Source organism: Acipenser ruthenus, chromosome 24 (assembly GCF_902713425.1).
Source record: "Acipenser ruthenus chromosome 24, fAciRut3.2 maternal haplotype, whole genome shotgun sequence".
Taxonomy (NCBI): Eukaryota; Metazoa; Chordata; class Actinopteri; order Acipenseriformes; family Acipenseridae; genus Acipenser; species Acipenser ruthenus.
The window spans coordinates 4,469,015-4,496,647 of NC_081212.1; the positions used below are offsets into that span (position 1 = coordinate 4,469,015).

Consider the following 27,633-nt stretch of genomic DNA (forward strand, 5'->3'; position numbering starts at 1 on the left):
TAAGAATACTACTACTACTACTACTACTACTAATAATAATAATAATTATTATTATTATTATTATTGTTAATAATGTGCTTGTCTTATTACAAGTTAATTTTGTCACAGTTAGAATTTACTGCTTTATATACAATGTGTTATGCCAAATAATAAAGACATAATTCAATATTTGTCCACCTGTTAATCATTGAACATACATTTACAAACATGCTTAACCAGTCTTCATCAATCAACACCCAACACTTAAACTTGAGCACACCTCTTTAATATTCAACAGCGCCAACAAAAGCTAAATTATAAATTGCTTTAAATGCGGCTTTTGAATTTTTCACCGTATCTCGCAGATTCCTGTGCTATCAAGCTGTCTGAGCAGATTTATCAATTTACACCCAGCTTTGCTGAATAACTGCCTTGAACAATCACAACCAGAGTATGTGGGTGGCAAGCCTGTTATATTTATTAAATCGTAGATTATAAATAAAAAAGTTCCTATTCCATTTTTGTTTCATTTACCTAAAGCCCAGTTTTAAGACCGCACTTCAATATTATAGAGTAAGTAGCTACCATCGAGCGATCTGCCACTTTAGAAATAAGTTTTCTTTAGTTTTGCTGGCAATACACTGCTGTGCACTAAATCCTGCTTACTAATATAAAAGACACTTTGACCGATCTTGCTTACATTACATAGACAAGATCGCTTGATGAGATTCTGGGATCAATAAGCTACTAACAACCAAACGAGGAAGATATGCCGAATGGCCTTCTCTCGTTTGTAAACTTTCTTATGTTCTTATATGTCGATATAACTGAAGAGCAGTTCCTGAACTTATATTCAAAGCACATTAACACAGATTTATATATTTTAAAAAAGCATTTAATAACATACATCCCCAGCCACAGCTGTCAATTCAAAATTAGAGCTAGTAGTCTGATGAAAAGATGATGACCACTATATTAACAGTATGAACAGTATATAATAAGCATTAGCAATGAAATGTTTCATCACAATTTGATACGCAGTTCTTCAGGGATATACAAAAACAGCATGTAGACTAAAGCAGCTAAGTGCGATAACATTCAGTAGCCAATGCACTCGTTTAGGTTGGCTCCTATCACATTGTATTTCGCATACAGGTATGAAAGGAGATTATTGGTAAGCAAGACTGCAGCAGAAACTCGTAATGCACAGATCGACCGTACCGTCTGTTGTGTGTTACTAACCATGGAGACATTTAAGATTTTATATGAGATATGCATGTATGTATCAATGAAGGAATTAACAGTATGAGTAATACTTACAGATAACGTAAGTGATAAGAGAGGTCAATACAATGGCCTCAGTACCAGAAGAATTGGATACTACAATATAGAGAATGGATTATAAAACGAATGTGGAAAAAATGTTGGTTTACAGTATACAATAGCTTATTGCATATCACTGTGGCATTGTCTTCCCATTTCTATACTGCTTTTTCAATATCTAATAACACAATAATGAAAAATGCAATGCAACTATGACAAGACACAGAGATAACAGTATAATGTATTGTATTGTATTGTATTGTATTGTATTACCACTTAACTCATCTGGACAGTTACTGATTAATGAGCTCATTTGTTGCTGGTATCAACTGTTATCCCAATGTGCTAATGCAATTACAATATATCATTCGTTAATAGCAAGATGCTTGTGCTGATTAAAACATTTCCCCTTGACTACAAAACGGTAAACTGCTTTCATGAAAACTACAGTTGATGCAACACTGACCGCATCACAAATTGCCACGGTCACGAAAGAGAAAATTGAAAAAAAGAACAAATAAAACCCCTGTTCGGAGTTGGTAAATAAGGAACATCTCTCTTTTTAAAGAAAACGACTAGTCAAGCGCCCCATCGGCTCAAACCTACATCATTAAAGCTGCCAGCTAACAAACGTCAACACGGGCCGGTATTAATGAAGCAGATGTATTAATTTCCCATTTATGAGAAGCTAAGCAACTTACTGACTCTCTCTCTCTTTCTCTCTGACAGCCCTATTAATGATCTTTAATGCCCCACAGGCAGTAATGGGTCCCACTGGGAACCCAGAAATACTTCAATTTGTATTGAGGATTTAGACGTAACAAAAAAGCCCAGCGCTCCTGGGAGCAGGCGCTTGATCAGCCCTAGCCCCTCTGGAATACTGTAGCCGGATAATAAATGACAGCTCTGCGATTGAATCAAACCTTCTGCTTTCAGAGCCAGAGTGTGCGATTGTTACTAACAATCTACTGCTTTTTAACACCTCTGGGGCATGAATCAAATAGCAGGCTACACACTAAATTAACTCTCCTGTATCCGAGTCAGCTTGACTGATTTGGTAATAGAATAAAATAATAATAATAATAAAATACGCTTATAGAAAACAGGCTTACAGAAAATACTTTTCAGCCACAACTGGATTGCAAAGCGATCCGCAGTAATTTAATAAATACAGTGCATTTAAAATTGGATATACCAATTTTAGCATTGTTTTTTTTTTTTTTTTTTTTTTTTGCAGAAGTCCGGGGCTGAAAACAGGGTTAGATATTTTGAGTTTTACCACAGGGGCTTTCCTCACTTTGGGCTAGGTTCTTAAAGCTATGTACTCCAAACTTGCCATTAGCATGTTTTTTTCCAGAAAGGAATAATCCAGACATTTCATTCAGGGGCTTGCAAGTAATCCTAAATGGTCTCTTATTCGTTTTAGAATTTTAATGCGTGTTTATTCCTGTTTCAGAAATAAAATACGCTCATGACGATTAGGAGTAAATAGCTTTGAGAATCCAGCCTAGTGTCTGACAGTCAAAAAAAACGTGACTTTTAAATCTGTCCTGCTACAGTGCTGCTGGTATCAATAAGCAGCACTTCCCTTTCAATATATATTGCCATTGATACGATTAAGAATCTTAAGGATTCTTAAGATGTGGCTGCTTACAATAAGGCGTGGCTGTCATTTACTGGTATTGGAAAGAAAAAATGGACTGGTTGGAGCTGGTGACCACTTCAGTTAACCAAAAATAATTTTTTGCAATCTAAAAGTGTGCTGTGTTTGTGCCTGTGTGTGTGGTGAAGGTGGATAAATGAAGGACAATATGACTTCTTAGTACTGGTTTTGCATTGCTACGTATCTGCACCATCGTAAAACAGTTCCATTTACGGAAAAATGAGCCAGAAAACTCATGCGGGTTAACTTCAAGCAAGAACGATGTTGCTGATACATAGAGCTTGCAGCTGGAAGTACCAGATAACACATTTTGTCAGATGGTGTCAGACCGCTGCCTGCATAATGAAGTGAGGAGAAAAAAAAAAGAGAGAAAGATTCACTTTCATTTGTTATCAGCACAAAACTCAAAAAGGGATGCATCATTTAATAGTGGCCTGACTAATGGTCAAGTTCTAAAGGAGTGCAGATGTGATGCGGAATTCATTCTGGGCATGCAAACCTCACTTTGCTCACTCTTCCCTAACATCTCTGCTGCAGCTGGTACTGGACTGGGCACTTCGTATAATCCTTTCTATTTGATTCTGAACGCAATCAAAATTGGAATGCTTTTATTTCTTCTTGTTTTATTTTTTCCCCCACAGTATGTCTGTCAACGAAGACGGTTATTAAAACTTGTCACACATCTTGGTTCATGAATAAAATGGCTCAACAGTATTCAAAGTACATTTCCAGGGTATATTTCAATACTAGAGAACAGGATAAGAATAACAACCAAAGAGTATGATTAACTAACTTACTGTGCAAAATAATATACCGGCAACCAGTTTCAAGACTGCAACCACACACACACACACACACACGAGTTAGGATAATCAGGAGCAGTTGTACATGTGCAGGAAGCAGTATGGCTGGATCAGTCACTTTGGAGACTTTTAGTTTTGAATTTCTATTCAGTGAGACCCTATTATTCCTTTAGGTGACTGTTTATGCTGTTGCTCATTAGACATTCTTTAAACATTTAGAGAAATATCATTATGCATTGTAAATGGTGTGTTGAAGTGCACAACATATTGTATAGTGTATTGCATGAAGAATGACAGGTTTTTATTTATATAGGTGTGGAATGAGAATAGATGTTCATTTCATTTGACCTCAATGGGGGATCATGTGTTAATTTCTTTCTTTTTCAATAAAGCCTGGGGGGATAGCATTAAGGGGGTATATGTTCTTCTATGCTTCTTCATGGTTCTTGATCAAGCGTGATCAAAGGCAGCATCTCTATTCCCCACACACCTGCTATGACTTACAACCAGGAATCTCTGTGATTTTTCCAGGACAGCACCTTGCACCAATCCTTCTGTGGCTGCCAGAACGCTCAAGCTTTGGATCATTAGTTTAGACCATTGTTTTCCACTACTCCAACATCACAATGCAATACATCTTCAAACGGATCAGCCCTTCTCCCTCCTTTTCCACAGTGTTCCAGTGATCATCCATCTATCTTCAAGACACTCCATTAAACACATTTATTTATAAATTGACAGTGGAAGCGTCCAGCTGAGCAGCTTTATGGTGATGCTTCACTGTTCTTTCTTTATAATGACCTTTCCCTTGTGCCATTTCATCGATCGCTTCTACAACCCAAACCCTGATCACGATCCTTTCAATGGCACCACAGAGCAATGCAATGTGGGTTGTGTGGATGGCTACTCCTCAAAGCGGACACAGGGATAAACTTGTCTGTTGCAATGCCCATCGTAGAATTCTTTGACGATCTGCTAAGAGGTTGCCTCCACAACTATTTTTAAAACCATTCCATCCCACCACCAGGCCCAGTTTATAGCAGGCATCTCTCGTTTGTGTTGCCAAGTTCTCAAGCTTCTAACTTTGAATTGTGATGTAAATATTCAACGTTTAAGTATTCTGAAACTGAACTCGGCAATGTTTTTTTTAAAAAAAATAAGGAAACATGTTTTAAAAGCTAATTACATTTTTCAACTTCCACACTAACATTAATAAGTAATTTATTATCACACCAGCGAACACATTTATATAGATTACAGCTGTGGCCAAAAGTTTTGCATCACCTAGAATTTTCGGATTGAGACATAATTAAAAAAATATATAATATATTAACATAATTTAGATATTTTATTTATCATATAATAAAAGAAACTACAAAATGATATCGCGGAAGCCATAATAGTACAGTATTTCATGTTAGATTTCGAAATGTCACATTTTTAAATTTTTGACAGTATATGGAAAACTACAAAGTGGTATGCAATTCAATACGTTAACGTAACATTATTCAGCAGGTTTCATTAGACTATTCTAATGTAAAACATTTGGCCATAGCTCTAGATCACGAAGCTCACAATGTCTTTTATTTAATTCACGCATTTGCAATGAAAATCATAAAAAGCCAAACTACAAATTGATCTTCCGAACAATCAGTTACAAAATACAGCGTTACAAAACAAACCTTGCTTCTGCGCGGTCCAGACCTGTAATAACTAACTTCTTGTATCACTTCCCAACTTATTTGGCTGCATACTCAAACACAGACCTACGCTGCCAGCAGCCCTTGGCAGCTGTGATTTACAACGGCATTTAAGTGAATCTAATAAATACCATGAATGCTCCTTGCTTTCTGGCACGTCTCACCACTGCTCTAATTATTCACACAATTTGGCAAGATTCTCAGTGTTCCCCAGCAAGCTTATAATCCCAGCAGGTCAGTAAAAATAAATGAAAGAGAATCAAAATGTGCTTAAAAATCTGAACAGCCTTCCAAATGAGTTGAACAGAGTCCAGGGTTGTTGGCGGTGATTTGCTTGGGAGGCTCAATATATCTGTTTGGATGGAAATCAATCTTCGATATCTGAACTTTATACTTTATTGACTGGAGGAAGTATAGCTCATCTTTGAAGATTTCTCAAACATTTTTTTTTTTGGCTTAGTTTTGAAAAAAGAGCCATAAATTACCCTCCTCACTACCGTTAAACTAAGGTAGCATTTAAAAATGGTTCTGTATGAAGAGCCAAACAAGCAGACAAGGGGCTTTATTGTTGAATGGTATGGTGGGGCATTAGGTCAGAGTGGAATGACTAAGCCAAAGGTGATTTAAGTTGGTTGTGCAAGCCGACGTGTGTCACTGTTCTTTAATCAAGCAGTTCTATCTTAAAACATCTTTTTAGTTGACAACCCCATCACATACTGCAAGCAATCAACCAATACTACTTTATAAAAGCCCTACGGGAGAGACAGTATATGCAAACACCTGAAACATTAATGACATCATATAGGCATGCATTTTGGGATGCAGTAGCTCTTGGTATCAAAATTCCCTGCATTATTCAATAATTGTGCTAAAAATGAGTCTGTAAGCAGTGTGTTGATTGAAGTTCTTTGATATGCTTACTTTTATCAGTAATTTTGACTGTCAACAGTAATCATCTTGTAATGAACAGCTGAGGAAATGATAAGCGCTACCTGTCAGACTGGGATGCAAATGCAATGTAAAGCTGCTGCAGGTCCTTCAAATGTTAAGTGATCGAAGTCTACGGGTATTCTGGCTCCAGGGCCATCGACAGGGATCACGGCCAAGGAGTCTTGGGACTACAAGCAAACCAAAGCTGGACAGACACATCTCATGAAACGGTCAATTTATGAGAAATGTTATTAAGGGGGTCAACATAAATCACCCTGGAGTTCAAACCCCAGAAGGGATACTATAAAAGGGCGGTGGTATTTAGGTACATCACCGATGATAAAAAACAGAGCTCATCGTCATCTTGAGAGAAACACTCCTCGTCCATCAGGATGATGCTGATGCACGTGATTGGCTGCAATGACTGGTCCAAAGGGATGACTGTACAGGACCATGGCAACAAACAAAGAAGAAACATTGGCTACCATCTTGCTTGCAGGCCTGTGTGGTTTCTCTTTTATTTGACTTCTTTTGCTCCCTGGTCTTGAGAAATCATGTGACACTGTGACCTTTCACCTCTGTTGACTCTGCCGGTTTCATGGTAACATAAAAAAAAAGCAGATGGAGGTGGAATTTTTTTTTTTTTTTTTAAAGTGTTTAATTAAATTAGTAACATTACGCTCTTTAAATTTGTGTTTATTTCCATTTATATACAACTATTTACATTTATCCCAATACAATGAATAGACAGAATCATTTAGCTTTAAGCTACCAATTATCTAACTCTTCTGAGCATTGAACCAGCCTGGATTGTTTACTGTGAACAATGTAATTGAATAATAATGTCAACATCACACCTGTTCCTTATGTACGACTACATTTTACCAATACATTACACTTCCACTAAGAAGGAAAGCCTACCCTCCAGACCCCCATTAAGATAATGCAGCCTGACCTTTGCTGGGGTTAACCAGCTAATGCCCTTATTGCAGAGAATCACAGATGAATAATGCAGCTGATGTTTCTAAATAACCAGATAAATGAATCCATAAATCACTTGTGGTAGAGCCATCTTATTAGTCATTTTCTTCCCTTTGCCTGGTGATTTAACATGACGTTTTACTGGCAAGTTCTAATCTCAAACAAAAAGGAATTTCAATACGCAGACCCTTTTATATCTCATTATTTACAATTCAGCAGGGATCGACTCAGTGGGTGACATAAGAAATTACATTGCGGAACACCGACGCTGGGCGCTATGATCTGTCCCAATTGAAACCATAGCAGATCAAAATCAGGCATCCTCTTTCAATGTAGGGATTTTGTTTGTTTGTTTTCTTTTAGCCTTAGGTAATTACAAAAGGGATTTCTCATGATGAACGATTTTTAAATTAGCTAAGATTTAATAATAGATGACATAATTACATTCTTAACTAAAATAACCATATGCATTGTCTATTAAGAAAGTAATTCTTTATATTTACAATATGGTTAATTGCTACTATGCATTTACTGCAATTATCTTTGTGACGTAAAAGTAGGCGTGTGAAAACTAATACAGATATTTGAAATTGAGGGAGATTTTAGCCTTTTAAAGCTTACATGTACTATAAAATACATGACACACTGCTCTTGATTTTTCTTATTTCGTTGCTTAATGAATTTTCTGTTTTGGGATATATTTTCTACTTTTAATGGGGTAAGCAAGTTTGTTTTACATTTTAATAGCTGACAAAAGAACACAAAAGAGCTCCCTCAATTACAGCTTTTGGAGCTGACAGAGCCTTTTCCCTGGGCTTCAGTGCCATTAGTTTTCCTCCCCAATTTATCCGTTAACAACTCTCTTTGCACCTTCTCTAGTTCCCCTGAGCTTCTCAAGGCTAGTCAGCATGCTTCTGATCCCCAAGAGAAAGAGAAGGCCTTGTAAAATAAAAAAAAACACTCCGCAAACAAGAATCCTTGTTCATTTGTCACATTTAGCATGCACACTTCCATACTCCATCAAACAAAGCCAGAGCTAACTTACTCATTTCCCTATCCCAATTACAAATTAGTCCATTAGGCTGTCTGCTGTGAGCCCTGTGCCGCCTCTTAGTAATGGCTTCTGAGATTTCCATCATAATGGTAATGGCTCCCAGAGCAGCCATGAGTGCAGATGGAGGTCGCTTGTAGGTAATGAGCTATCACACTACCAAAGGGCACATCTCTGGCATTATTATTTAGCATGGGGATTTTCTGATAAACAGAGAAAGTAAAAACGGAAAAATGAACATAATACAGCCTTTAAATGGTGTGAAGAGAATAATAGCAGTGTAGAATGATATCGGTTGCTGAAAAGCTGTGGAAATAATCCTTAGCCACTACTTAAAATAACATCACTGGTTGTGTATAAATCTTAAACCATTTTTTTTTTTTTTTTTTTTTTTTACATACAACGCACCAAACAGGAATATTAGTAGTGCTAGCATATGTTTATCCTGATCGCATAACGCCTATGCAGAGTCTCAAAAAGGGATGAGACTTTGGGTCATGCTGGAAAACAGAAATGCAACGTTTAGTTAAAAAAGGATGCTGAAGCCTAGGTACAGTAGGTTTGAAAACACACTGGATAAGAAAAGGCCTTTTGAAAACTCAACTTTTGCACACTATTCAGATGTGCAAATAATTACTGTTACACCACATGTCCCTCCACAGTATGATCTATTTAATTGACTTTACTTATCCGTAGTACACAAACCAACGCAGACTATATTGTTTTTATTGTACTGTAAAAGGATAACCCATGGTTCATCGACCGCTCATATTATTCTAATGTTTGACATTCACAATAATAAACACATTAGCAGTTAAGCATTGTTAATATTTCACTGCAGGTCTGATATCTCCCTCTTAATAAAAATGTATGGGTTTTGTTCAGGTCCACGGACTGTGACCTCATAAATAATCAGTCAATGTGGGATCTTAATAAGAACAGTAAGACCCCCAGGGGTATGAACCTGATCAAGCTGTATATTTCATTTAATTTCCCTGGGGTGTTCCAGTTCTTATACATATAATTAGCGCACACCGTACAACATTTTTTTGTGTTTTGTCAATAAATCATTTGGGAACAATCAGCATTTAGGTGGACAAGATTTAATGATTTCCCCAGACCCGTTAGCAATACCAGCTACAACAATAGCAGGCCCTTCCTTAACCTTTTAACTAGGGCAGAGAATGGTATGAGGAGTGTGTTCGAGTCTGCTAATCCCACTAGTCCCTCCGGTACACTTTAGCACATCAGGGATGTATCATATTGCAGCATCTTTCTACACTGGGATAAACCAAATGATCATTTACGTGCATGGAAAAAGCTCTTGTTTTAAAAGCATTGACCCATTTTTATGAGCGATGATCCGTTTGTCGCTTGATATTGTTGCTACTGGTTTGACATTGGTCATTGGTTTGAATTCACGATGAATTGTTAAGTCTGCTTTCCCTAGGGGCTCCCGAGTGGCGCATCCAGTAAAGGCGCTCCTCGCAGGATGTGCCCTATAGCCTGGAGATCGCTGGTTCGAATCCAGGCTATGTCACAGCTGACCGTGACCGAGAGTTCCTAGGGAGCGGCGCACAATTGGCTGAGCGCTGCCCGGGTAGGGAGGGCTTAGGTCGGCAGGGGAATCCATGGCTCACCGCGCATCAGCGACCCCTGTGGCCGATATGGCGCCTGTGGCTCTGCAGCGGAGCCGCCAGAGCTGTGTTGTCCTCCGGCACTATAGGTCTGGTAGCATTGCTGTGGATCTGCAGTGCGAAAAATGACGGCTTGGAAGGAGCACGTTTCGGAGGACGCGTGTTTCAGCCTCCGTTTCCTGAGTCGGCGGGGGGTTGCGAGCGGTGAGCCGGGGATACAGATAATAATTGGGCATGCTAAATTGGGGTGAAAACCGGGGTAAAAATAATTGGCGACGACTAAATTAAAAAAAAAAAAAAAAAAAAAAAAAAAAAAAAAAGTAAAAAAAAGTCTGCTTTCCCTTGACAGTTTTAAGAAAAGTGTATAAAGTCAGCATTCGGATATACGACACTCAGATACACGTCAGTCGTGTTTTACCATCCTAGTTTTAAGAATAAAATCAATCCCCATTATATATATATATATATATATATGTAACAAACGAATGCACTTACCTGTCGCACGCGATTTTCGACTCCGTCATCAGTTTTCTGATACAAAGCCCATCTCTTCAATGTTACAATTGACTTGTTTAACCATCACAGTCCGTGTTTTTTTTTTTTTTTCTGGCATGGCAAATCAGTGTGTCTTTATTGTGCACTGCAGTCACACAGCTTCCTCCAAAAACAAAGTGAACGGGACAAGGCATGGTAATGTAAAAGTTAACCATTAAACAGTTTTAGATACTGCGATACATTTTTAAATCTGTGATCTTTAGTTGCTTTTGTGCATTTTCATTTGCAAGTGAACTGTGACATTAGGGCCTTATCGAGCACTATATTCTGCACTTGTGAATACCGACTTTGCATAATGTTTTAATTCTGGAAACTGGTGTTGTTATTTTTAAATCTTTTGCTAAATTGCATTGCCTTTTACATTTTAAGCAGTTCTGTGCATGGGTAACATTTTGATTTAATTTTGCTGTTGTGTCGTTAATGGAATTTTACATACTGCTACAATACGTACCGGATTTAAAGGTATGTACTGTATTACAATCCACATGTTGTCTCTTTTGGCAAGTGATATTTTCAGAATCATATCGTTCTGAATTAAAATACTACTTCTGTTGAAAATATAGTACTGTACCAACAAAACCAACTTATAACCCTACTTATTTTAAAACACAGCTATGTATTTTTGACATTGTATCTTTTCTGTGCTCCCTGAAAAAACTAACAAGTTTCTGTCTTTTACTGCTGTGTTATTCCCCCAACTTGTGTGCTAACAAATTTCAATGAAACAATCAATCAGTCTCTCTGTATAGTTCCTCAAACACAAGTCATATTTTTTCTTTTCGTACAAAATATGCATGTGTGTGTGTGTGTGTGTGTGTGTGTGCGCGTGCGCAGGGCATGGGGTTGTGTGGGTGATAAAGGGCAGGTTGCAACGTGCTCACCTACACACACGTCAAATCAGATGTAATAATCAGATATGCATCACACTCATTTAACCGTCACTGAAGTCAAAATTTTATAGGGTCGGATATGTGAGTGCTAACAATATGCAGACAAGGCCCGGTCAGAATATGTTGGGAGTGACACGCTCCTGATAACGTCACTTTCATTTCTGTCACATTTATTAGTCATACAACTGATTTCTAGCCCACTTAATATCACTTTGGGAATTAAAAGCATCCGATTAAAAGGTTTACATGTAGGTAAGTTGCTGTGATGTACTGAAATGTCTCAACATATAAAGTTGTACAACATAATACAGAGTGTATGGTTACAGCTTTAATATGTTTTTTTATGTACTACTTAGTATAGCAGACTGTATATTAAAAATACATTTTTATTAATGTCAATCAGTGTAATTCATTGGTGGATTCCTAATAAAGTCATCGCCACTTTTTTTGCTCAGTCCCTCTGAAATGACAATACAATGATTTTACAGTATACAGTACATTTTCTTATCAACTCAACCTTTAGAATGTAAAATACAAGTCATAGCGTTGATAAGGAGGTGCTGCCTCCTCAAAAAAATTCCCAGCAAGAAAATTATGATGAGAATGTCAAGGAAAATCAATTGCTTGCCAAGAGGGTAATGAGAGGGCAGTGGTTTGTGACTGTGGGACTTGCCACCATGTGAGGTCTGTGCAAAAGGTGTACAGCCTCTGGCAATGTTCCCCTGACTCAGAGGGAGTTTAACCTTGGTGAGAGCAGGGGAAATTGCTTTCTTCAGGGGAAATAGTTCTGCAATTGCACTGTCAAGTGAGCAGGAAAGATACAAAAAAACTGTCATTTTCAATATATATATATTTCCCAACACCCTCCCTTTTTTGTTTCAGAGTGGCGAAATTATTATTTTTTAAACAAAACCAAATATTCTTAAACTGCTTCCAATTGCAATATATCTCCATAGTTTTCAATGTATAAAAAACAATTCTTATCATAAATAAAAATGTGCCCATGGTCTTAAGTGCTGTGAGGGTGTAGGGGTCATTTTAAAGAGGAATCTTAATAATAGCTTTATAAGACTTTGGTCAAGATAAGATAATGAACCACAGTGGCCTTGCTGTTAGGTTACTGTGAAAGTAACCCCATGCTAGGAACGTCAAGACTTCAAAATGGTCCTATCAGTGATATATCTGCTTCTTTGGTATTTCAGGTTAAAAATATATATTCTAGGGGGAATATATGACTGCTATTTAACAAAGCTTGAGGATGCCAGTAGTAGGACCATGTCTTTTTTAACGTTGTGCTAGATGATCAACAAGGGCTGCTGGAAGGCTAAACCACAGAAAAATGTAGAAAACAACCAAAAATGAATTACATTTTTTTGTTTCAAGGGCATGTTTTGCTTTGAGTACAATGGTAAAAATGTATTGCATTCATCACTGGAGACATGCTCTGAAGATATCTGTTCAGGTCTTTTCAAGATTGACAAGTGCTGTTCTCACCAATTAACCACCACTTTAGAGCTTATCAGCCATCAAGGTCGGAAGAATTAGTCTGTTTTATTGCAGCTTAGCAAAGCCCCTTGATTAAATCTTAACCGTGTACAGGCAAGGTCATCTCCCCTTATTTTAACAATGGGGATTTAGACTTTGAATCTTTATTGTACACAGCATATAAATATAAAACAAGTTCAATTTGATTCTCCATCTTTTCATTTATAGGTGAAGGAAACATTTCACACATGAATGTTTTGTATTTTAAAATCTCCAGCTTACCCCTTGTATGACTTCTTTTTCATGGAGAACTGAAACACTGGCATGGAAAAGCTATTCACTGTTGTATGGCTCATTCTATTTTTTGTAGGTCAAGGACTGCATAAACCTCATCCTGTATTGTAGCTAGTCCTATAACTACTGTAAATTAACTGAGTCCAGGCATGAAATGCAGGAACCACTGGATTTTCACCCCATTGGTATGGCCCCTTGTTGGGGTCAATGCAGTGTGGAGAAGCCTGCCTTACTAATGGCTTTAGCTTCTGGCATACTCTGTATCTGACCTTTCATCACAATGGATTCTTTGACAACGCGGTCATTTGTACAGTACTTTTTAAAATAATGATTCTAAATCCTTTTGAAGAAGATCCTATATAGATTGAAATTGCTGAAACTGTTATTCAACGGGAGACCCAGTGGGCCAATCAGTCTCTACAGAGATATTATTTGAGGTAACCTTACAGTATCAAACATTTCTGAGACACACAGGCAGAACTGTATAGGAGAGTATCCAAAAGCTGCACTTTACTCTACCATGGTGTCTAGCTGCAGATATATCAGGAAGACAGGCAATGACTACTGACTACACCTGACTGGGAATGCTGGATCCAAATATCCAGGTACATTAAATTCTCTCAACAAGCATGGTTTTTTTTATTTTCTTTTATCAAATTCATCCGCACATTGGAAAAGGCAAGCGACGAATAAACCGCATCAAATATCTGGGAGATGGAGTTAAGAAAGTGAGTTGTCTATCGTACCTTGGTGACGTTACAAATATTAAAAAACGCTGAAGTGGAACTGACTGTGGAGAATGTAATAGACGTTGCAGCTTCAAAGACGCTTATCATTTCCTCTGACACTGTTGACAGAGAGTGGTAATATAGAAGTGTAGCAGTGTGGGCAGGTTAAATTGTACTAGGCAGAAGAAATCATTTCAATTTCAACTGAAGCGTTACCCTGGGCACCTTCTAACTCAAGCTTGTCATTCTCGGATGCCGAGATCGTCACTCATAGGTACACAGGGTCAGGCAACAGCAGAGGGTATTGATTTTATTAGTTTGGTTTGGAGCAGAGACATCGCAGCCACATTCAAAAAAGTTGAGACAGTTTGGTGGCTTACGCATTGCACATCCAGTGTAATCCTGCCATGTGCAATGTCTGCATTGTAAAATGCTCACAGACTGGACATCGCCAGCATGGTTGGTCAGCTTGGATGCTCAATCTGTCCTAATGATGCAGTGGGTTTCCAGATCAAAATCACACCTGTCAAGGGAGGAGGGCTTGCCTGTTGGGTTTGGAGACAAAACCTCATTGGGTCCATTGTCATTATTCCTACTTAGCTCTCTGCCAATGAGAACACAGGCAGTGGTCTGGGGGAAACATGTGGCCATCCCTGTCTCTCTCTCTCTATAGGAGTCACTGTAGCATGTAGGTTAGACAGTCATACCCATCTATACAACACACACGTCTTTCCCGGCAGCCCCTTACGATATATACTTGTATAAGTTTCTCATTAACTGCTATTGAAACTGATGGGTAACTTGTTCATTTAACAACAAGATCACTGGTTCAGCTCTTCCAGATTGGATTAATGTGCTACTAATACAGTGAGGCTTTCTCTCCAGTGTACAAATTATAGACCTTATACACTAACAATTATGGTAGCACGTTGAGGTTTGATGGGGGTATAAAATGGAATTGATATCACAGCTGAGATATAAAACTGCCTTACAGTATAGACACACAAACATTTTAATTTTTCACTTCAAAGAATTTCAAAATACTCATGGTCTTGCCTTCTCATAAGCTCCCAATACTGTCTGTCAAAGAATCCAGTTGCATTAAATTAGTGCAAATCAGATTTTGAAATGGCCTGGGAGCGTGTTGCAACCTTCTACTCAGAACACACCCACGCTACTGCCTCCCAGGCTGATTAACATTCATTGAGGGCATCGGAGGGTCCTGATAGGCTGTAGGGCCTGGATGGAACAGTGGCAAAGCCATCATCATTCCGGAACCCATCAATACTGCAAGCTTAGGAAAATGGCCCTGTCATTGCGATCTGTGAGATGTAGCTCTTCCATTAATATTCTGAGCAAGCAGGGTTAATTATCTTACATGACTTCACAGACTGAGAAGCAGGAATGCAGTGGAATGTCAACAATAATACTAACTTATGACATAAAAACAGCAGCAAAAATCCAACTACAGTCAACAGACAGCCATCTTGTGATATTTCTTACTGAAACAAACAAAAAAAATTATCAGCTATAGGTAACCAAATGTCAACATGCTTCCATTTACCAATAATGAGGTTTTTTTTAGTGCCCATTGCTATTCTCATTTTTGCTGCTAATATGGCCAGCTAGCTTAGAAACTGTCTGTAGGGGAAGTAGAACCTGTGTAGGTCGTTGACATTTGCTGACCTTGGTGAGGAATGCTAGGACCTCAGAGGTATCCATCATTATGCTAGCCTGAAGCACAGTCCAGAGCCACAGAACTCGCTCGAGAAGCTAGTAAAATTTTAATGCACTCTGTAGAGCGGTCATGTCATACTCGGTTATGGCAAATAATCCCAGATGCCTGCAGTGCTAAAATGGAGCTGTAATGTGCTTGCCTCCTAACCCGAGCTGACAGCAATGATGTACGACTACCATTACCGGAAAATATCACTTCAACTAACCCGTGATCCGGCTCCGCTAAGGGTCATATTATCCATGAGGAACAAATTACGCTACCAAAGTAAATACAAATTTTCTACACGAAATGGGTACAAAGCAGGGAAGGGGTGATATGTTACCTATGACAACGCTCTGCAGAGTGACAAAAATGATAAAGTACATGACAAATCATGGGCTGACAGGGCACTCTGGTGCAATCAGCTTCAGCCTCGGCCTAGCGAGCACGCACTCAAGCCTGTAAACACTATATTCTACCCTTAGCAGTGGAAAACGCATAATCTTTTAACACTGACAAGTAGAGCTCTTATTTTATTACTCACACAGCTCCACCGGGACATAACCTTCTCTATATACAGTGCCAAATGAATGTCTTTCTCTTAATATATAAAGAAGCCTCTTATAATTGCCTGAGGGTTACAACTGAAAGCATGTTAGCAATACATTACCGGCTCAGATCGTTATTTTGTGCCAGGGACAGCTATGATTACCGGGTGCTTCACAATTATCTTTTCCTAAGTCAGAACTCAATCGTGTTTAAATATTATACCTTTCATGGGAGGGGGCTCCCCATATGAAGAAAAAAAACCTGTCAAACACTATCATTTTCCAAACTACATAAATACAGATAAATATTTACTGTAACATTATATGACAATACATTTTTATATAGGTCTCTAGATATAATACATGGGGGACTAAAGATCCTATTTTTTGCCACTAATGGTAATATTGTGTGCATACAAAGACCTACCAGAACTATTATTTTAATAAGGTATCAGGACTATTGATTGTGGTGGGTGGGCTAATAAAGTTTCCCCGTAAGGACAGATGTACTCACACTTACACAGAACATTTTACGATCTGTTTTTAGCATTCCTTATTCATTCTGAGTGACCCAGAAGTAAGTCTGGGCCACAAGTTTTTGCCCATTAATGTGCAATATCAGTGTATCCAGATGTGTTGGCAATCGAGGGTGCCTTCCAAATGCAACTGCACACTCATTAGCCAATTTGGAGTGCTCACTCATACTCAAGTGTCTCTTTGGAACAGCAGGTACAGTCTTCTCAACCTACGTGTTCCATCCTTATTACACAAATACCAATCATTTCAATCATTTCCATCGGGGTGCAGAGGTAACTCCAGGCTATAGAGTGCATCCTGCACTCTAGCGAGTGCTTTTACTGGATGCGCCACTCAGGAGCCCCCAGAGGTAACTCTTTTGACCCTATGAAAAACACATTCATCAATAAGTCAATCGAAATTACTGATTTGCCCTTTTTCAGCAGGTACAATTAATTCATTTCTTCTTGAATGATAAAATAGCATAGGACATTTTGGTATTTTTTTGGAAATGTAAGCACTTCCTGGAATGGCAGACTGATCAATGGTTCACTGGTTCTTTTATACTCTGACTGTGCCCCACTATATATATATACCTATATATATATATATATATATATATATCTATATATATATATATATAGATATCTATATATATATATATATAGATATATATATATATATATATATAGATATATATATATATATATATATATATATATATTTTTTTTTTTTACTCACCATGTACTACATATTGTCTGATCATTTACTTCCCTCCCCATCATTCACTAGCCCAATGAGCACATAATAAATGATGCAAGACCATTGTTTGAAATGGTTACAATGGCATGGAGGTAAAACTGGGTGTTCTAGTGGTGTACAGCTGTTTGTATGTACAAGTGGGAGTTCTGTTCTTGTGACAGTTTCCCACAATTATGGCTTCCAGTCTCTCGCAGCAAGGTGGTACTGTGTTTAAAATGATTCCAATCATTACACCTTCCATTAAAACAAATCCCTTTGGGTATTAAACTCAATTTAAACTACTCTGAATTGCCAGACGATACTGATGCAGGTTACTCTATACACTTAATGACCGTGTTTAAAAAAGCATATCTAAATAAGTACCTCCAGTGTGCTGTGATTCTAAACCAACACTCGTTATCATTTCATATCCAAGGGCAAAGGTTCTGCACCAACCAAGCAATGCAACCAAGTCAATGCTGTTACATTACCTGATGGTGTTAACTAATAACACATACAGATGCCACCTCCCTCCAGTGAGTACATACTGTTCAGTATTCACACACCTTGTCCCTGTAGATTGCTGTGTATCTCATGGATTTGTTGACAGAATACATGGCATTTTAATTCCAAACCTTCCTGATTGAAGTCCAAGCCCAGATTCAGACTGCTCTATATTTTATACTGCTTGGCACCTAGACTTGGACTTCACTTAAGATGAACTGCCAGATTGCCAACAGGGGCCTGTAGAAAAATCAGCATGGAATAAACAGCAGCCTTCAGGTAACGTGAGAGACAGTACTTTAATCTGGCTGTATACATTTTCCAAGATAGTGGACCCTATTTTCCACAGTGATTTAATAAGGCAAGAATAATTTCATTTTCTAAGTTTGCGCAATATATATATATATATATATATATAGAGACACACTCACACACACACACACACACAAAATACCTTGGTTAAAATTTTCATTTTTTTGATTAAATTACATTTATTTTCATATATGAGCACATTTACACCTAAACTTGTACTTCTTAAAGTACAAGTCCTGCGTTGCTTTTAAAATCCTGTTTAAAATACAAATACACTTCTACAATAACAAAGTACCAGCTCGTCAGTTAAACAAACAAACAAATAATAATAATAATAATAATAATAATAATAATACTACAAGGCCTACGTTATAGCATGTACTTTACCTGTCATCCAACAACCCATTATCATGTCACAGCCGAGTGCTCTTTCCTACAGGTCACTTTGTTTAAAATGACAAGGATAATGCACATGTCAGAGAGCTGACAGGCCCGACCATCCTTCAGAGATAAAAACGGGAGATGAGTGCCTGTTCTTACCTCGGCTACATGGCCGCGTCTATCATCTTAGCGAGGCGGAACATGATTTCTCCAGAGAGCACTTTTTTCATTTCCTGAGTTTAAGGAAATCAAATAACCAGCATTTGTCTTCATCTGAATATGCTTGACCTGTTAACGTGATGGTGTCCCTGCATTCTGTGGCAGATTGCCTCCTCTGAATTTAAATTAACAAAAACAGAACATGCCCCTGACATCCTTCTGAAACACAGACGCTGAAAGCAAAGCAGTTGGATTAGTAATAATTATAGCAATTCCTATTATACCGTAACTACAATTCTCAGTTCCTTAAAACCAATGAGGGCACTGACCTTTTGATTCTATGTCATTGAACAAATGCATTATTTTACAATAAAGACTATATTTAATTGTGATCCCTGGTGTGATTTTTTTGTGTGTCACAGTGATTCTGGTCTCATATAGCGAATGTATGCAGCGACAGTAAGAATGGTATAGTGTTAATTGTTATAGTTGTCATTACAAAAAAAAACACACAAAAAAAACCAACAACAACAACAACACCACATAGGAAAGCTGTAAGAAGGCTTGTTTCATTTTTTTTTTTAAACAGCCATTTAGCTAGAAATAGAAATTCCATTAAATGTTAGCAACTACTTAAAGTAAACATGGACTCAGTTTAGAAGATTGAAAGGTCCTGATATTTAATATATTTATTTCACCTAACTAGCAGAGTAGCCTTTAAGGTTACACTTACAACGCAGGGCACCCACAACTTACATCATATAGTAAGATCTAGTCAGTGTAAATAAATGTATATGGATCTGGTTAAACATTACATTTGCACCACTGTCTTTAAATTATTTAAATTGATGGTTGTATTTAGATCTGCCACGGTTTAGATCATTGGAACAAACCCCAGCGGCTGTAAGTTGCTGTGTCCTAATGTTCCATACGAGAGACAGGACACAAAGTATTTGACATTTGTTTTTTTAAAGGGACATCAACTCACTCAAGCCTTATTATAAAACAGCCCCTGCTATGATATATTATCTGAAATGCACACATCTTGGTACGGCACATGAAATGCAACCAGCGCCCAGCGACTGCATAGCAGGAAAGGAATTTGTCTGAACTAAATCCAGGCAACTGGCAGGTTTGCGGACTGTACATTAGAAAACTGTCAATTTATCAAACCACGATATTCTCTTGGACAGTGAGGACGGCCGTTTCTCAGAATAACGAGTGTGAAAATGTTGTATATGGATTTACTTTATTCTGGACTGCTGTACAGGCTCAGGATTATATATCTTCTTAACTTGCTTTATGTAAAGGCTAAATCTTCGACTACGGTTATTTCATAGTGTGTTATAAACATATGCAAGAAGTTGACCCAGTTATTAAAGATTAGACAAATCTCACCGATTGTGTAAAACAGTATGTCCCTTGCTGTGACCAAGGCATGAAGTATTTGGAATCTGTACTAATAACGGAGAACAAAAAGGAGTAAATTACTTTGAGACTTTTTAGCCCCTGGTGTGCAAAGTACAACAGGAAATGCCAATTTTGTTTGACGTCCAATAAACGTGAGTGCTTTAAGTTATGAACGTAGCGAGAGCGCAAACATTCTGTCTTGCATTTCGATGAGCAAAATAATCATTAAACGGCCATCTAGCTGGAATATGTCAATTGGGGACGTCTAAGAGTCGTCCACCAATCACCGCGTCTTTGTTAGTGCTGAACAGGCTACTCGAATCAGACATCCCACATTAAAAAGAAATCAAACCTATTCTGAAAGAGATAATTTCAAGACGATTCCCACAGCAACATGCAAAGTCTTTCCTTACTTTCTAACCTCACTCATTAGATCTAAATGCTGCTGGAAAAACTCAAACCCCATCCCTACCCTTTTTTTTATTTATTTTTTTGCCCACATGTTTATATTCCAGCTATTTCATTAGCAATCTTGTTTTTCTTTTTGTACAGTAGTGACTGGAAGATACTGGTCTTCAACCATGTACTGTATAATAATATGTAATATATAATTATCACAGTTTTTTTTCTTCTTTGCAAATTCCCTGCTTTGTTATTCTCTCCTGAACCCACAGCTGCACCTGTATTCAGGATAATAAGCAACTGCTAACACAAATCAACAGATAAAAGATTGCCTTGTGTGTGAAAATCATCATCTGAGATGCATAGCCCCCTTCTGCCAGCACATCAATTCCCAACGATTGGTGCCCCTTATCTAAAAATACCAGGATGGAAACTGATTCGATTCAGGCTTGCTAAGTGTTTTGTTTTTACAATGGAAGCACGGTCCAGGAAATTATACATACCAACATCCATACCTACATTTATGGAATCTGATAGTATTTTAAATAATTTTGAAATATAAGATCCTACCTTCTCGTCTTGGTCGCTCTCAGTGTCACACTGAAATGCAAAAGAAGAACACAGTCAATTCATTTTCAAGGGCATTAGCTACATAAAACGTTACACCGTGTTGGAAATCAGAAGAATCGTGGTACAAATACAGGAAGGTAATCTTTGAACTCTGTGTATCATCCGTCTACAAACTATGGACAGCAGAGGGACCTGGCGGCAGGCGGCCCGAATGTGATAGTTTTACACACTAGGTTCATAGCATGGATGGAAAAATGGCATAAGAATAGTAGACAACCTTCTAAAGTATACAGCATGTTCATTCTATTTGGAATTTGTATTTGTTATTAAATAACATTCATATTAGAAATGACCACTGGGGGTGTGCAACTGTAATTTCCTCCCCCCTTGCAACTATGAGTTAGCAAATAGAAATCAAAATCAGTTCCAAAAGGGGAGGGAAATAAAAGCTGCACAGTGGGCATTTTCAAACCAGAAATGCAGCATTTAGAAGTGGCTAGAAAAATATTATTGTGCTGGAATAGTTAATAAGCATGGTAAATAATGATCTAAAGACAAACCACAGAGAATGCTAGATCATATACATAAACAGGATATAAAACATGTCATAATTAAAATATACCGGTAATGAAAATGGAGCCGATATAAAATAATCCCTTTAACAGCTTATTTTCTCATGTCTTAATTAAAGAAAATCAAAGCAGTTAAGTTACAGGATATGTCGGGATATGGAAGTTATTAGCGCAACTACACTAGCAGGTTTGAGGTTAAATGTCCTGAACAAAAATAAAATCGCTCAGCATTCTTTAAAAGAGAATAATGATGGCATACAGACATTTTCATACCACTGGCAATGCATCCCCGGCATCCAGACCAAAATATTATAGCCACTGTTTCTTTAAAAATGCCACAATCCACATATGTTTTGTCCTAAACAAGATTAATCAGAGTGTAACAGAGGTCGAGTTCAGGGAGATCTTTCACGGCACAGTCGATTCTTAAATGTAAACTGCAGCAGAGCTTTCAGTACAGCCCCTTTGGACCGGGGCAAATCAAAAACCTACTGCAGATCAGAAACCACAAATGCCTTCAGCTTACTGATTCCTCAAAGTTTTAGAAGAGTGAGAAAAAAAGGTTTAGAATAAAAAAAAAGGGTTAATGTCATTCTTCCCAATTTCAATTTCAAGGTCCACTTAATTCGATATCAACTCATTACTTCCATACCCAAAGGCATCTCGTCTCTAAAGTTAAGCATATGGCCGAGGACTGGGAGCTACTGGTTATTGGAGTCCATTAAAAGAAACGGCACACAAGTGCGCCGATTAAAAAACCCTCTCCTTGTCAGTTTGTGTTGATTGACAGCCCTGTGAGTTGGGCCAGCACTGCTCCTATCTAAGCCTTTGTTGAGCTGCGGCCCCACTGAGCTCAAAGGTACCGGCTCAATTTCTGGCACTGAATTCCCTCACTGACCCATGGACTTTGCCGCAAGCTCAGCTGGAGCATGGCATCCAATTTACAGTTCTGTCCTCCAGAGCCCTAAGAGCCAGCTCTGGCAGAGACGAATGATGGTCAGATCCAACAGCTCATTATGCAAAGGCAATAAATGCAGTGAGCAAACACTTCTAACACTCTCGCTGCTCCTGTCTCTTAATATACTTTATAAAAAGCCAGGAGCCATACAAAAAAGTCATTCGTCACCATAAAAATGCTTTGTATTCCCTGTTTTTTTTTTTTTTTCTTTAAATGTTTTATAATAACCAGATGACAATTTTGAATATATATATATATGAATGTATGTTGATAGATACAAACACTAGATACAAACACTCTGCATATATATATATAAGAGGAGAGAGAGATTTAAACAATGAAAACAGGTACACACATTTGTCTGCCAAAAGCCAACAAGAAAAGCAATTACTTTGCTTTGGAAAACATGACTAGCATAACAGCATAGGGGCAGTCAGCAACTGAAGAGTTAAAATAAAATCCAGGAATGATCCCCCCCCCCCCCCCCCCCACTGTGTTGTGATCCATAAACCCCCCCCCCCCCCCCCAGACTTTTTTCCCTCTCTCTTCCCTGCCTATGCAGCCAATTGCTTTGATTGCCGGGATATAAGCACGCTGAAATGACTTGCCCTTGCTTGTGAAGCAAATGGAACATGCTAATAGAACTCCTCACATTACCCGATGCAGAAGTGTCATAGCTCATTACTTTAAGATAAAAGGATATCATTGTAGACGGCAAGCAGAATTGACTTTCTGCAGCTCGACTTGATGATGATTTAATCAACTGCTCTCTTTCACTTCTCATCCCAGCGCCTGTCGGTTTTGCAGGTGCCACTAAATGAGAGGCTCAGAAAGCGAGAATAGCGAGAGAAATAAATTGCTGTCATTACTTTTCAAGAAAGGAGGTATGCAAATTTTTCGACAGTAAAAATTGCCATCATAATGGGCAAAGTAAAACCCGAGGATCATGCTCGACAGGCAAGGGCAAGCAATTTGTATGTCCTTAAAGCAAAGCAATCACACTCATTTATAAATGTTGTGCTCCATAAGAAAAGCTACACATAATAAATAAATTTTTAAAAAAACTGGCAGCAAAACTGGTTCAGAAGCTTTGTGCAATAGCATCTCTAGTATAGTACACAGTGTTTTGTAACATGATCATTTCTAAATTATACCACCATGTTGGTTCAACACATGGGCACGGAATAATAAGGTTGTTTGGACAGAAGATGCCGATCTTTTGATCACACATCACTGCAACAGTAATTTGTACAGGGCACTGCCATGTTAGTGGGCAATAGAAACGACAGTTCTTCAACACTAATGATGCATTGTCTGCTAATCAGTTCACTTGGAAATGCCCAGACCTGCCTCCCACAAAGGAATAGAAATCATGCAGGAATTTTATGTATTTCTGAACTTATAAATTATAATAATATCATTTTATAAACATATTCATATATATATATATATATATATATATATATATATATATATATATATACACACACACACACACATACACACACATATATATACATATACATATATATATATATATATATATATATACACACATACATATACATATATATATATATATATATATATATATATATATATATATATATATATATATATATATATATATATATATATTTATTATTTATTTCTTAGCAGACGCCCTTATCCAGGGCGACTTACAATTGTTACAACATATCACATTATACATTATTTCACATTATACAGATATCACATTATTTTTATACACATACATACATACATACATACATACATACATATATATACACATTTACACTGAAATTGCTGCCTAAAGCAAAACATGCTACATTTTAATATGAGGAAAAATAACCAATATTTCTGCGCAACACACACACATATACACACATATATAAAGTATGCCATAAGCAATATTGTAATTAACAGAACGATATAAGCCATAACAATATAGGCATTGCGAACATCAGACAAAATTCACTTTTGCTTTAGGCTGTCAAAATACTGTATCAAAATGCTAATATTTTAATACCGTTATATATGGAATATAATGAGCAACCTGTGTATAACGTTGCATGACTGAGCAGTCTTATACAACAGGCACCTCTTGTATACTCCTCAGCTATTACCAGAGTATACCAGTTTACTGCCCAGATATTACAAGCACAGTTTCTACTAAGAAGAGTGTGTGTACTCTTACGAGTATACTCTCTTAGGCCTTTTTGTCTTTCCTGGATTTGTTAAACCGATATGTTTAAGAAAATAGTTTCCATGTAATGAATCAGTTATCCAATAGCGATCTGCCCAGCTGCTGCCTGATGCAATTGGCAATCAACATGTACAACAGTCTCCCTCAGCCAGTGCCAGGGAGAAATAATTACACTGTGTCAAAAATCCCAACAGGTACAATATTTCAAAATGTCCACTTTCTAGTTAGAGCTAAAACATGTCCCTTGTGGTACATCCAGCAGGGAAAGATATCAACAAACAGACAGACAAGTAAAGACCCATGTGATTGTGCGGCGGTGTATAGTAAACTCCTACCATCTCCATTTCCTAAAAAACTACAATACGGACCACAGTTAGAAAAGCTGGTTATCCACCCAGATATTTGAGATGTTTCCATGCTCCCAAACTCACAATTAGGCACCATAAACAAGTCAATCTGCATCCTCGTCAAAGGGCATACTAAATCACACATACTGTGCACTGTTACAAAACATGAAAGTTAAGAAAAGTAATCTTACAGGAGCAGTGCTGCAGTGTCAAGGGAGAGGGCTCAGACCTTGGACAAGTACGTTAACATTTCTTAACATGTTTGACACAAGGAAGGTTTATGTAATGTGATCATGCCTTTTTCAACAATAACTTACATGTGTGCCTGGTAATCTATACTTCTATCTATCTCTTTGATCACCAGTACCCAGAAGTGCTACAGAAAGGCTTGCTTATCTCAGAATCTGACCTCCCAAAGTTAGGTAGGGTGAGACCTCTGGCATAGCTTTCCACAGTCCTGCTGTGTGCTTTACTGAAAGACGTAACAGCCCCATATAACAGGATATTTTGTAGTAGTAACTTTACACAATTCCCAGAATACTAGCATTGTATTGCACAAAAGGTAGTAGTTCTGCAATACAATGTTGTCCAAAATAAATACTGCAGTATATTTTAAAAGTCTCCCAGAACTCACTAGGTAACACTGTCTGCCAAATATGTGTTTGGTTTTTTTTTTAGTAGTTGTTTTTTAACAAGAATGGAAAGAGTTAAGTCTGCAGATTGCTTTCCAGTGAGTGTGGGACAGTATGAAGGATGGCAGCTATTGCCAGGGTCAGATCTGACAGTGCCAATTTGATGTGTTGCCGTCAAGGGCTTTCTAAAAGCTGTGCGTCCTGATGGTTTTCTGATGTGAACAGTCGCTTCGCAAAATGGTTTTCCTCTCCCGCTGCCTTTGCTTCCATCTGCTGCTGGGGCGAGGCGCAGCCGGCTGCCTGCCTGTCACAGCATGCATTCAAATTAGCTGGGGAGGAGGTGCTCAGTTGTGCTAATTACATTTTAATCATTGGAAATGTGTTGGCAAATCAAACCTTGATTGCCATCTTGGAATCTGTCTCCTCCAGCAGCGAGGAGGGCCTGCATGCATTAGCTAGGGTCTGCTGGGCCGACTGCTTTCACAGAAAATAGAATACAATGCCCGCTGGCCTACCGCTGAGCCTGCTTTGGCACATTATTAAAAAGCCAGAAAACTTATTTCAAATCATCACTGTGTGAGATCTGTTCATTCTCACAATGCTGGGAAACTGAACTGCCTGCAAGTTTAACTATTATTTTCTTTTAGTCTTCCTTCTTATAACTGAAACAATCTGCATTTTAAATACTACATGCCGCAAAACTGACTGCCACTATACAACACAAAGTCCATGTTTTATTTTTTTCTAATTTAGTAGTCACCAATGGATTTTTTTACCCCATTTTTTCCTAATTTGGAATCGCCAATTGTATGTATCAATCTCGGTCCACCGCTACAACCCCCGCGCTGACTTAGCTAAATGGTGGTAGACACACATGTCCTCCGGAACGTGCCCTGCTAAGCTGTCTTTTTTCGCACTGCAGGTCTACAGCGAAGCCATCAGACCTGTAGTGCCAGAGGACAACACAGATCTGAGTGGCTCCACAGCAGACCCGCAGGCGCCCCATCGGCCACAGGAGTCGCTGGTGCGCGGTGAACCGAGGATTATCCTGCCCTCCCTACCCATGCGGTGCTCGGCCAATTGTGCGCCGCCCCCTGGGAACTCCCGGTCACGGTCAGTAAATGACATAGTCTGGATACGAACCAGCGATCTCCAGGTTATAAGGCGCATCTTGCACTCCACAGAGCGCCTTTACTGGATGCGTCACTCGGGAGCCCTACAGAGTCCATGTTTAAACATTTAAGGACATATCTGCAACTTGCAGAAATGCTGTGTAAATTTACAGAGGTGAACTGGTATTAAGATATGGAGTTATATAACGTATAGATGGGCATATACTGAATGCATTTATATCTACACAATACAAAAGCCTTTTTGTTTTAACATTTGTTCGAAATATTTAACGAAGTTTTGTTTTAGTACTACTGTAATCAGCTTTCATCAAATAAAATTAAAGCAGGATGATGTATGAATCTTGTAAGTTCTCTATTGCTTTCCCAGACAAAGCATACAATCAGCTACTTTCTTCATTTTTACACTCCCCTGTGTTAAAGGACAGAATATGATCAAACCACATACTTTGGCGGTATAAGCTGGGACATTAAACTATGGACTGTAGCCAGTGGATGGACATGCTAAT

General features: G+C 38.1%; 1 protein-coding gene across 13 annotated transcripts in view; it reads right to left on the minus strand.

Moving 5' to 3' along the window:
• Positions 1-27,633, minus strand: part of LOC117429727 (autism susceptibility gene 2 protein-like) — a 287,630-nt gene that overhangs the window by 87,408 nt on the left and 172,589 nt on the right. For all 13 annotated transcript variants that reach the window (XM_034903122.2, XM_058998109.1, XM_034903118.2 and 10 more), the window contains one exon: positions 21,280-21,309. In XM_034903122.2, coding sequence (XP_034759013.2) covers positions 21,280-21,309 — 30 coding nt within the window. The remainder of the gene's footprint in view (positions 1-21,279; positions 21,310-27,633) is intronic.